General features: G+C 40.3%; 1 protein-coding gene across 2 annotated transcripts; it reads right to left on the bottom strand.

Annotated features, from left to right (window-relative positions):
* LOC8082918 lies at positions 109-4,099 on the bottom strand. Of its 2 annotated transcripts, none has more exons than XM_021460141.1 (5): positions 3,671-4,099; positions 1,564-1,819; positions 851-941; positions 455-521; positions 109-354 (listed from the first exon to the last, which is right to left on the bottom strand). In XM_021460141.1, the coding sequence occupies exons 2-5, from the start codon at positions 1,679-1,681 to the stop codon at positions 301-303; spliced, it is 330 nt and encodes a 109-aa protein (XP_021315816.1). In that variant the 5' UTR covers positions 1,682-1,819; positions 3,671-4,099; the 3' UTR covers positions 109-300. The 2 variants fall into 2 exon arrangements, with proteins under 2 accessions (XP_021315816.1, XP_002453499.1); XM_002453454.2 differs by having other exon boundaries at positions 1,564-1,814; positions 3,671-4,026.

Genomic DNA, 13,505 nt, shown 5'->3' on the forward strand with positions numbered 1-13,505 from the left:
TCTCTGTTCCTTTTGTTCCCTGCAGACGTTCTGATTTCTTTACGAAAGCTAACGTGTACTCAGTATAAAACAATGAACTATACACTAAACTAAACGAACTAAACGCTGTGAACACAATTTACTAGTAATAAAAAACAAAGGATATTTTTACATTTGCTTAAGCGGGATGCCATCCTGTCTCCGAGACAATCCAGTGAATCCACATTCATCACGACACAGGCTTTCGCAGCATAATGAAGTTGCGTTACATTTCAGCGAATCATAACGTGGCTACAAACAACACACTTCGCATAACCAACTCTAATCGTATAGGCCTTCCTGCTCCCAGCTGACCACGAGGAAATCCACCATTTCCTGACAGCAGACAACCCAGGGACGTCAATAGCATTGTCTAAACAGGACGCATATATCAAATGGAAGATCTGATGGCATGTAGCTTTTCAAGACAACTTACACCAAGAGGGATCGGTTGTGGAAATGGTTTCGAGCTTCCCAGAAGGCTCTCATATGTAGCATTACCACTGCAGTCACCAGGCAGATATTAGTTCAGAAGCTACCATAATTTTAAAGTATTAAACAAGATTTCGCACTGCTGGTGCGCCACTATCAAGGAGATTACTATAAATAGCATATCATCGATAACCACAATATATCACAACCTTGAGGCATTTCAAATGACAATTCAAAGAGTGGCAGAAACCACAACTGGTTCATTTTCAAGCATGAAGAGAAGAAGATATTTCACATAACTAAAACTACAACACCAAGGAAATATTTTGGTCACTGCAAAGATGTAGAAAATTTAAGACCATTGATGTTCCATAAGAAAAAAGAAACTTGGAGAACTAACCTTATTTTTGGTTCTTGACTTTGTTGACCCTGAGAATTACGCCTTCGTTTTCCAATCCAATGCTGTCTAGTCTGGTGCCATAGTAGAAGACCTATGTTTGTACAAATACGGGGACAGAATATCAGGGAATGGACCACCGGTGGTTTTCTTGCTTTATAATATATAAAATGATGCAATGAACCACCAGTGGTTCTCCCTCAGCGCCTACCCTTTAGGGTTGGGATTCAGGAGTCATAAGAGCAAACAACTTACATTTGGCCATGTGGCCACTGTTAGGGTTCAGTTGGCCTATTGCCAAATAAAAACTTACTTGAGAAACTCTTTGTCACAATATATTATTTCCTTCTATGGAGACCAAAAAGAGTTTAGATGGCTTATTGCTAGATTATAGGCTGCATAGCTAACATGTAACACTAATTAGTTACCAATTATAGGAGCATAGCTGAGTTCTAAAAACTGCTGCTGCATACAGTCATGCTAGGTAATAATTTGCATAGCGTCTTGTAAAATTGCCATTTTGCTGAATTTTCTGGAGCACAAACACACCATACTGAAATGCAGTTTAAATAAGCATGAATGGAACTCCAACAAACAAATATTGGTTTCAAACTCATGGGAGTACAGAACAGACAATGAAACATTGTAAATTAGTGCACCATAAATTGACATAAGCACCATCTGTTCTGGAGAAGTAGATATGGAAACTAGTTTACCTTGATTTACAAAATCATTTGGGGAGCTGCTACTTCCAGAAGCATGCTGATCATTAGGTTGTGCTGCTGTGCTGATTGAAGACATACTATGTCGGGATTGCAAGGCACTGTTCTCCATTTCGTGCGGGCTTGAACTCCAAAAGTCGTCAGATAAATTGTGCCTTTTTACTGAACGCCCTTGAATTCTTAAACCTTTTGCAGGCTCATCAACAGCTATTATCGGAGTAGGCTGGGCACAACCAAAACAACCTCTGCTCTGTTGCAAGCCAGGATTGACCAAGAAATGATTAGCACTACAAGGTACTTGACGAGTAACAACACAAATAAAAAAAATGGTTTCATTGGAAACAAATAGTTAGATAATTCCAAATGGTGGAACGGTACATGTTCAGAACCAGCTACTAGACCCAGCTTTAACTCATCAGTCTGAAATTATTAGGACAATCAACAAGTAAATAGTACAGACATGCACTTAGTCAAAGCCGCACTCCAAAGCTCAACAGCCTGGTGCTGGACCTCCACGACACACGAGTGATCCACCAGGCGGTTCATTTTCCGCATGGCTGACGCCCAAGGAACTCACAATCAATGGAACTCACTAACTGCTTCACGATTAACATGTGGGATATTCCCTTGGCAGTTGGCACCACCACCCGGCCAGCGAGTTCGGCAGGCTCATGAATCTCTCCCTTTCCTGGTGCCATGATGATCTTGATGCCCTGCTCCAACTTTGTCCGGGATTGCGTATTCTACTTGAAATGGCAAGTTGTCAAGCATGACTTCATATTCTGTTGCTTGATGGGCTCGTTGTGAAAGAAACTTCTGGAGGATATTATTATTGTAGTGCTGGTGCTTAAAAGTTGAAGTTGATACTTAGATTGGATGTCAAGCTCAGAGCAATACCAGTGGTTTTTAATATACGAGGACATCCATGCTACTTTTCTCAGCTATGCCACCATTTCGAGACTATAAGGGGAAGCAGGGGATCTAGATCAGAATGGCACTGGTAAAGTGAGAGCTTCATGAGAGTGGAAACTACCCGGACTAATACAGTGCCAAGGGCATGTCCTATGTGTAAACTGTGAGGGAGGCACTGCAGTTCAGGTAGTTTAGGCATGGATGGTTGATAGAGCCATTTCACTTCTCTAGTTCTCCAATCTGGACCCTGAGTGATGGTGAGTTTCTTGGGCGTGAGCCATGTGGCTGCACAAAGAAGCAAGGAGCTGCCTTTGCCGATCACTTGTGCTTCATGTGTGTGGAGGTCTGGAGGAGGTCCAGCTTGGCAATGGCGGAGCTTAGTGAGGGCCATAGTGGGCCAAGAATGTCTTAGCTTCACTACTTTAATTAGTGCTAACGAAATACTAATCTACCCCCTCTTCTCATATTTCATATTATATTGGCCCCTCTTCTTTTATTGGCCAAGCTCCACCACTGCAGCCTGGGGCTGGTGTGCTGTGTGGAAGTAGCCTCCACCGAGCATGTGTAGACACATATTACCCTGGTAACAAATAAATGATACACTAGAATATTAATAGAGGGGAGGAAACATCAATACATGTGTTTTTCTTTTCTATCGGTTACTTGTGGAGGACATTGATTGCAAGCATCAGGGCAATCACGAAGTGTAGGGCGACAACCAGCATTGCTGGAAGATCACCAAATACGCTGATCAGAGATAATGGCTAGTGTAGAAGCAACCAGAATAACATCGCAAATCAATCAACCATTTCATACAGCTAACTGTAATAAGGCCATTCTATTTTTTTCCTTTATATGAGTTGGGTTGTTAGAGCTAACAGCTAACTGGGTTTTTGAGACTAACAATCATTTTGGAACCTGCTAAGTGCTAGTAAGTGTTAAGTGCTAGCTATCCATTTAAACATATATTGAGATTACTCGATTTCATCAAGGGATACAACACAGGGCCAATCGCGTCGATACAGGTAAACCCAATCCACGGCCAATCACATCGCAGCAGCAGCAGCAGCAGGAAGCAGACAAGCCCAGCAATCAACTGACCGCGCGTAGTAGAGGGCGGGAGAGAGAGAGAGAGAGAGAGAGAGAGAGAGAGAGAGAGAGAGAGAGAGAGAGAGAGAGGGTGGCTTACCCAACGCAGGCGACGAAGCGGCGCACCCAGGAGGAGAGCGACCCGCAGCTCAGCAGCATAGCATCCGGTTCCCGCGCGCCGGCAGCCGGCGGCTAGGCTACGAAAGTCGAGCCCGCGCCCGCGATCCCCGGAACCCTAGCCTTGGCCGGCACCGCCCGGCCAGTGATTCACCTGCCGTCGCCGGAAAGGAAGAGAAGACAAAAAAAAGACAAAATAAATCCCTCGCTCTCGCTTCCTGCTGCTCGATGAAGATTTATTCCGTTTCCCTCCTCTCTCCCCTCGCCTCGATTAGAGGATGACGCGGCGTGCTGCGATAATGGCGGCCTCCCTCCTTATCTGCAGCAGCAGCTCACTTCGCTTTCGGGAGGGGGGGCGAAGGGGAGGGGGAATCATTGCGGCCGCCCGGCTGGATGGGGCCCGCTGGGCGCCGTACGTGGGGGCGATCAGAGGCGTCCGAGGCCAGATCAACGGCTGGATGGGTGCTGCAAAAAGGACGGGCGGGTCCAAGGGAGTCGTTTCAGCATTAGCCTGCCCGAGGTTAACGGACCGAGATTACGTTTACGTGTGGCGCTAATCGCGACGGGGAATCTTTTTTAGGGCGAAATCCTGGCGTGCAAGTCGCGTCAGGCAGCCGTGGTTTGGGTGGGGGCTAGAAAAAATCCGTTACGTGCTCCCAATCGCAAGGATATGCAGAGGCCTAATTTTGGGCGTGGATGCCCCCTACACAAACCGCAAACCTTACAATTATTGGACCTGCTCAGCTGCACTTTTTGTCGTAGACCTGTGGCTATTGATTTCATTATTATTTCTGAGAGAAATTTGTACCATTATTATTATAAGTGGGTATGGTATCACTTTCTTAATCGCACGGAAATAGGTTTAATATGAACACGTTATTGACGGTGTATTAGAGTTGGGAGGGAGGAGGAGGAGAAATCACATCTTTTATAAGGATTTTCATTGCATTAGAATCAGCTTACGTGAATAAAGTCTAAGGCTATCTCCAACAATATGAACGAGAACCGTCGGATAGTTTGGGTTACGCATAGTAAAAGGGTCATATACCCAAAACTTGTGTTTTCCAACAACCAAACACAAAAAAGACCCCGCGAACATGGAAGCATTTTTCTCTTCTCTCCATCTCCCACGAAATATTTGTGCGCAAGCGATGAGAACCACATATTTTTTGGTTCCACTTGGCCTCGCACCCAAATGGGTTCTTGGTTTTGGCTAGGCTATTGGAGACAGTCTAAGAGCAGCTTCATTATGTATTTTAAGATGGTAGAAGTAGGAAAAGAAAAAATAAATGAGGTGCAAAATATTGGAGAGAAGATGCTAGTTTAGCACCATTTTGCATCAGTTTTCTTTTATTTCTTTATCATCCCACCTTCTGCGTTCTCTCGCCACTTAGACATTGATTTCGAGTCTCACTATAATTTATAAGAATAGAGATTTTAATTAAGGCCTTGTTTAGTTGAGGAGGTGAAAAGTTTTTAGATATTGTAGCACTTTCGTTTTTATTTGATAATTATTGTCTAACCATGGACTATCTAGGCTCAAAAGATTCATCTCACAAATTACAAGAAAACTGTGCAATTAGTTATTTTTATCTATATTTAATGTTTCATACATGTGTCGTAAGATTTGATGTGACAAAAATTATTGAAAAGTTTTTTGGTTTTGGGATGAACTAAACAAGGCTCGAAAATATACCTTCCAACATTCTCTTTAATTGGATCTATAAACATAGACATCCTCTATTCCGATTTTCTCGCTAGTTGAAGATGACGAACGAGGATGGTTCTCTGGTACACACAAGCTATACAAAAGTTATTGAAAAGTACAAAGATATAGAAAGCGATATTTACTCAAATAACTCCCCTCAAATAATAATTTAAAAAGTAAATTTTAGAAAGACTGCCGGAGATGTCTGTATCAATTATAGGTTATATTTACCTTCTATGTCAACTTTTATTTACCAAAAAATTAAACGAAAATAGAACTTATAAGTTATATTTACCTTCTATGTCAACTTTTTTATTTTTTTAAGGATAAGAAAAGTTACCAATTATATTTGGGAACATATCTAGTGCAAACCACAATCTCCGTGAAAACCTGTGCAAACCATAGCAAAAAAGTTGTCTAAATTCATCAAAAAAAATCACACATGTAGATGATTTGATGATACACAACATTGTAAAATATCTTGTCCAAACTCAACTTTGTTTGTGAGATATAAAAATAACAAATTTCAAGCCAGAAAGGTGTCCACAGGATTTGCTAGAAATTTGTTATTTTTATATCTCACAAACAAATTCGAGTTTGGATAAGATATTTTACAAGGTTGTGTATCATCATATCATCTACATGTGTGATTTTTTTGGTGAATTTAGATAACTTTTTTGTCATGGTTTGCACAGGTTTTCACGGAGGTTGTGGTTTGCACTAGATATATTCCCATTATATTTACCCTACCCATCCTACCGGCTCTTAATTTTATTTCTTCAAAGGAAAATAAAGCTTATAAATTAAACTTGTCCTATATCTTAGATGTCTAGTTTTTTTTGTTGCTGTTTCTCTTGTGAATTGTCCTTGTAGCTACTAGTTGTTTGGGTAAGATTGTTGTCAAAATTTCTAAAAGAATTCAGGCTCTTGAAATATAAGAACTCCCTTTAAATTATATTTACCCTTTCTACCGACTCTTTTTATTAGTTTTAGGCCTGTTCGTTTCACTGGGAATGAAGCCCAGCAAGAATTTTGGACGGAATCATTACTTTAATTTATATAAGCTCTACTGGCTGGATTGATTCTTAGCGTAAAAAATGATTTAATCGAACGAGACCAGATTAATAAAACTTATATTATGCATAGGGAGGAGGACACATGGTCAGTGCTTCCTTCTCTTCTGTTCTTCTTGTTGACTTGTAAACTTTTAGTTCCTGCTTTGTTTAAAATAAAATCCTTGTAGAGGCGTTTCGGCCTTTCCAGTCCTTTCAAAAAAAAAAAAAATGGTCAGTGCTTCCGTCATATCTCCCAGATTGTTTGCCTGGCTAGTGCTCTTGTTCCTGCTTTGGCCATCGCTGTTTCGTGAACACCTGGAACGTTCAACCATTGTTGTAAGTTGTCCTCACAGCTCCATACCAAGGGACATAAGCTTCTCCTACTGTAGTTATGAAATTGACCTATATAGCCAAAGTGACTCATGTGTGATTGTGTGGTTGTTCCAAACTAGTACCTCCAGTTAATCCTTTTACTTGGATGAAAGTGTAAGAATCTGCAATTGGGTTGTGCTTTGCTCATTTAGATTCGCATTTTAGGTGGTGATTATGGGTTTTTTGTTTGTGCTTTAATTTGGTCATTCAGATTTATAATTTAGGTGCTGATTGTGGGTATTTTATTGTTTGGGGGATCCAATCACCGACGACTATAGAAAGGGGTTTGGGGGTGTCAACTTTGACATGGCGTGGTGGTAGGACGGGATGATGGTGCGGTGGAAGACGGCGGGAGCATCGCGGCGTGAGTAGTCTCCAGTGGGCTATGAATAGGGGAGGACGAGGTCCAGGGATGATAATGGGAGATGGGCGGCACGCTCGCAGAATCACTTATGTTTCTATTTAGATTTCTATTTAATTATATTTCTATACTATACTTATTTGATGTTGTAAATTTTTATAATTTTTTTTTATAATTTTGGTTAAACTTGAGATTTTTTTTATTCTCCAAGATTCTTGAAATATTTTATAATTGGAAATAAAGAGAGTACGAACTTATCGAATGTTTATTATTGTGATTGATGGTAAGATGTAGATGGCACTCAATTGGAATACTAACCAGATGATCGCACATTTTTGTTTTAGGTCCAAATATTATAGATCAAAATGTGGTAAGAGTTTGCTCCTGGGCCTTACAGACTTCCAGTCGTCTCCGTCTCCAAAGGGAGGAAAAGGGCTTCTCGCTCGCGACCCAGGAGAGGTGGGGCCCAGATCAACAACGCCCAGCCTTCTGAAAAAAAAAAACTCCCAGCCAAGGCCCAGGAGCCGTCGAGGGTACCGTGCCGCAGATTGCCTGTGTTGTGTGTGGTGAAATTGGGCTCGAAGATGGACTCGCCTAAACACCTTCTATTAACTTTTTTTGTTTTTCCAATAATCATCGCCCAATTTACTTTTACCGGGGCAAATCAATGTACTCTAAAGTAAAAAGGAGTTTTTTTTTTGCGAGGATACAACTCCATGAACTCCCATTCTGCCTTGATCCCTCCCTGGCGCGACGCTTTTACAGCATGGCTTGGCTGGTCTTTTCCAAAAGAGTAAAATTTACCAGTAGTCTCTAAAGTTGTCTAGATGTATCATGTAGCTTGGAACTGACAAACACGACACGTATTAGAGACAAAGCTCCACCTTAGAAAGATTCTATCTTTTTCTAAATTAAGATGATTTTTATATGAAAATTGTAGATCATACAACTTTCTAATTTTGAGTTTTTTCATTAAAGATTATTATAAAATGCTAAAAAATAATGTAAAGTTGTAGCAGCATATTAATAACACACTAAGGCTGGTCGTCTTAGTAATATATTTATTTTATGGTAGCAGATAAAGATACTTTATATATAAAGTTGTAGATTTCGAGAGATGTATAAATTCCTAGTTTTGAGTTTTGTCATTTGAGATGATGCTAAAAAAAATACAAATTTTGAGTTCTCACGCTTTATTATATTATTAACATAAAGTGAAACATTCACTACCGAAAAGTTAGAATTCCCTCAGTGTTTTTAAGTAAGTAATAAATCACTAACACTAGTTATAACATATAAAACCCTCGCTAGGAGACATTCGGTAGAGAAAATTTATACTAAATTTTAAATGATAAAATACTAAAAGAATCTCACGTTACTACGAAAAGTAGAAAATTCTAGTTGTGATTACAAACGTTTAGGTTCCAGCGTTTTGAGGCGCGGCCGCACCACTTAGGCCTTGTTTGGATGTTGTCATATTCACTTCAATCCATGTGTGTTGGTGTGAATTGGGTGAAATTTAGTTCAAATTCTACTCCAATTCATCTCAACACATGTGAAATAATATGACTCCGACTACATCAAACAAGGCCTTGAGCTGCCAACGATACTCATCCACCACAGCACAATATTCAGCAACGCTCCCAGCTGCATGTTGACACAAGGAAGAAGGAACATAAGTCATGTGTAGTTGTGTACTACTACTTCCTGAATCTCTACATGTTCAAATGCACTACGAAGCATTTCCAATGCGACTAGCGAGGAACGCTTCTGATCTTGATGGCATAAAGGACGCGGCAGGAGGACGGCGGCGAACTGGCCATTGCAAGTCTTTATGGGCTCTTGGACTGGACTCGGACCGCTTTAATCCACGGGCTAATTTAATTATATGGGCCGGACCATTTTGGTGCTACCTCTGCGTTGCAATCCTATAACTATTATTATTAATACCGTATTGATTTTCTAACCTCATGATACAAGGTTTAAATAAGCACGAAATAAACCCTTGCTTCAGAGTTGGGAGGGGAGATGAACGGGCTTGAGCCTCCGCTTACCCCTGGGCCTGGAGCCGGCCGACCAGGGCAACGATGCTGGGACACCGCCGTTGTGCAGCCGTGAGCCTCGCCCCCCACTCGTCTCCCAACTCTTTTTATTTCTCATCTCGTCTTCCAACTCTTTTTATTTTCTTTTCTTTCTCTAGTGACATCTATCTATCTTAGCAGCCATTTGTTTTTATTTCTCTCATCAATATAACACACACACATACTCTCTCTCTCTCTCTCTCTCTCTCTCTCTCTCAAGTAACCCCTGATTCGTTCAAGTTACGTCGCCCATCAGACATGTGGCCCACTTTATATATTTTTGAACTTTTGCACATAATAGCCACATATAATTTAAGTCAATCTCATGTCATTCTTATATGGGATTAATCATTTATTACACTAATGCTTTGTTATTGATTTTTATTTATAAGCTTGAGCCAAATCCAATTAAATTCAACAAAAACTTCACTTTATATAATTTTTAACTTGTGCACACAATAGCCACATAATGAAAGTCAATCTCATAAGGGATTAATCCTTTATTGCACTAATGCTTTGGCCTTGATTTTTATTTATAAGGTTGAGCCAAATCCAATTAAATTCAACAAAAATGTCTAGCTTATTATCATTGACATGAGCACCCCACAACAATTATATGTCCTGTTGGAACAAACAGATATGTTTACTAATCTTGATCTATATCTATATCTATATCTATATCTATATCTATATCTATATCTATATCTATATCTATATCTATATCTATATCTATTCTTAAATATTAAAAAGCAAAAGGATTCTTCCATTGGTCTTTTTATTTTTCAAGGTACCCTCACGTCCTTGTGTCCTATGCATGACCTGAGCTCACGACCCATAATCATACGAGTTAAGAATAACTCGCGTTCAATGATAACACATAGTCCGATTCGAAGATGTATTGGGTTCTGTTACAACGTACATGCATGTTTGCTATAAATAAACAAAAACTGAGCCAACAAGCCCCTAATCCCAATGGACGATCGATCAAGGAAAACATCGCAAGGGTCCAAGAACATGGGAGACTTACACCGCGCAGGCGAGCACGCATGGAATGACACTAGGGAGCTAAGGGCAACATGACTGAGTCGTCATTGAGCTAGGCCATGAGGGCAATGGGCAACCACTCCTGCCGGTTGCCCCCGTTAGAAACATGGTTCAAAATTTCAACAAAATTTTAATTTTTAATGATTTTGGTTGTGGCTGAAAGAAAATTTTAAAATTCCATATTACATACCACATGTGCTTTATTGTAAATATATGTAACTCTAACACATATTTTCTATTGTTTATATTGCATATTCTTCTGCTCAATACATATATACCCATAAATCTTGCTAATGTTTTATTGGAATCTAACAACTTTTTTTAAAAAAATCTTACGTTATATTTGAGTATGGAAGAACGAATCTTTTATTTTCTCTGGTCGCCGGAGTGAGGTTCCTCGTTACAATAGCCAACAATTGCAAACCGGAGCGGAGAGCCGGAAATCAGCTATCGTTACCAGGGAAAAGAAATGAAAGAGCACAAAATTCGTTAAAGCCGGAGTGAGGTACTACGTCGTCACAACTCACAACAGCCAATCCTTTCTTTACCAGGGGGGAAAAATAAAAAAAGGAGGAAGATTACCAAATCAAAGCCAGGTTTACCTGGGAGAAAGATGAATGAAAAACAATAAAAGAAAGGAGGAAAATTACTAAATCAAATCAAAGCAAGGTTTACCTGGGAGAAAATTGGAATTGGAAAAAGGGGGAGACAAAAAAGCTGTCATAGCCAGGTTTCGTTCCCGGGATCTGTGAGCTGTCGGCCTACCGCGCTTCCGCTGCGCCACTACAACATTGGTGATTATGATTTCCTTTCATATTTTTATAGCATTTGAACCAGTAGTTTTTCCCCCCCATTTTCTTAATCCTACAAAGATAGGGAAAAGACATATTTAGAGTTGGACGGAGAACAATTTCTTGTGAACTTCACTCGAATAAATCCTACAAAGATAGGAAAAATACTTATTTAGAGTTGGACGGAGAACATTTTCTTGTGAACTACACTCGACTAAAGGTTTTGACATGTCACATACCCATGTTTGTTAGTCTAATATTAAAAAGAGTAGGGATTCTTCTATCCGTCTTTTTCTTTCAAAGTACCCTTGCACTCTCTATGTCCTGTATGTGACATAGGCTTACTACCCATAGTCATACAAAGTTAAAACAACTCGTTCAACGATAATACAGAGTTTGATTTGAAGACATGTGAAGTAACGATATAGAGTTTGATTCCAAAACATATTGGAATAGATAAGGATCAATGAATAATTTTTTGACCCGCAAACTATCAACATTGCTTCACAATAAATTGTATGTCCATATTGCAACATACGTCACATTTGCTAGTAAAATATGAAAGTAAAATAATACAGAAAGAGATAGGAGTATAGACAAATGGCCTATGGAGCCAACTTGGAGCCTCAAGTCGAACGAGTCACGACTTTGGTGGACACCCACAAGACCTGCCAAGCAACGTCATTGCCACCCAGGCGACTCCGGCGCTATCGACCAATGTTATCCTGTATGTTAAACGGTAAAAGTCGGTCACCCATTATTTAGCGTTTAAATAGTTTAGACAGTGTTTAAAGAATTAAAACGATCTAAACGGTTTTACACAATATTACAAAAATATGCATATTTTTTAATATAAAATCAATTATTCTAACATTTATACATATTTATGCAACTAAAAAAATCATTTACTTTAGTATGTATATGCATGTTAGGCCTTGTTTAGTTCCTAAAATATTTTGCAGAATTTTTCACATTCCTCATCATATCGAATCTTACGGCATATGCATAGAGCAGTAAATGTAGATAAAATAAATAACTAATTATACAGTTTACCTGTAATTTGCGAGACGAATCTTTTGAACCTAGTTAGTCTATAATTAGACAATATTTATCAAATACAAATGAAAAGGCTATTGTTCATATTTTGCCAAAAAATTTGGAAGTAAACAAGGCCTTAGAAGCATGGGCGGCGCCAGGGGTATGCCCCTGTATTCCATAGAATACCCATGATTTTTGTGACAAACACAAATATATGTATATTTACACATATGTATAACATGTTAGTTTGTTGAATGTTATAAATATGTAGCCCATAAGTGTCGACGAAAGCTAGTCGGCAGTCTACCTTGGGGTATACCCACGGTAGTAGTTTATCGGTAGACGGTGCGCAAACTACGAACTCGATGGTGACGCAAGACACGGACAAGCTTTTTATCCAGGTTCGGCCGCCGAGTTGGCGTAATACCTACGTCCTGCGTCTGGTTGTATTGATTTGTGCTGAGAGAATATGATGTCCTAGGGGGGTCCCTTGCCCCTCCTTATATAGTCTGGAGGGCAGGGTTACAGATCTGGAAACTAATCCTAGTCGGTTACAATTGCTATAGATAGTTCAATATCAATTCCTATTCTAACCGACTAGAATCTTGCTTGATCTCCACGTCTTGTTTCTTTGCGCGAAACTCCGTGCTGTCGGATTAAGCCTTGAACTCATCTCGTAGTGGGCCAAGCTTCCTGGCCGAAGTCTAGCCGTAAGGGTATAGGGGTTTATACCCCCACAGCTAGTCCCCGAGCACCATGTATTGTGATGCAACACGCCGTCTTGAGCTTCTTCGATCAGTGAGACTTGGCGTCTTCAATAAGCGGGAAAGTCGCCCAAACAGTTGCAACGGTTCTTTGACCAACTTGAAAGACAGTTGATCAACATTGACATCGAAGAAGCAGGTTGTTCGAAGAATGCATGGTGCTCTTAAAAAAAATTTCTTTCCTGGTGAAGTGTGCCCACTTTACCTTTTTGAAAGGTAGAAACATCAAGAAAGCAAGCAAATTCACCGCTAGGTGAAGTGTGCCCACTTAGTCCCCGAGCCTGGTAGTAGGTGACGTAGGCACGTGGTGCCAGGGTCAAAAGAAAATTGCCCAAAGTAGTTTTGAGACTGAGATGCATCGCGAGATGCATCGTACCGATGTAGTCCCCGAGCTTGCTGGAAGGCGAAGTATGAGCCTTGTAGCAAGGTCTAAACTGAATTTGCCAGTCTCCGAGCATGTCATGCTCGTCTGCAATTGAAGAGACCAATTGACCAATCCCCGAGCACTAAGTGCGCTCCTTGGAATTCTATGTTGCTGTACCGTACGACCAGTCCCCGAGCATCGAGTGCTCGGTGGTCGGTGCATGCTTTAAAGCTTCGAGCT

This window comes from Sorghum bicolor, chromosome 4 (genome assembly GCF_000003195.3).
Source record: "Sorghum bicolor cultivar BTx623 chromosome 4, Sorghum_bicolor_NCBIv3, whole genome shotgun sequence".
NCBI classification, from domain to species: domain Eukaryota; kingdom Viridiplantae; phylum Streptophyta; class Magnoliopsida; order Poales; family Poaceae; genus Sorghum; species Sorghum bicolor.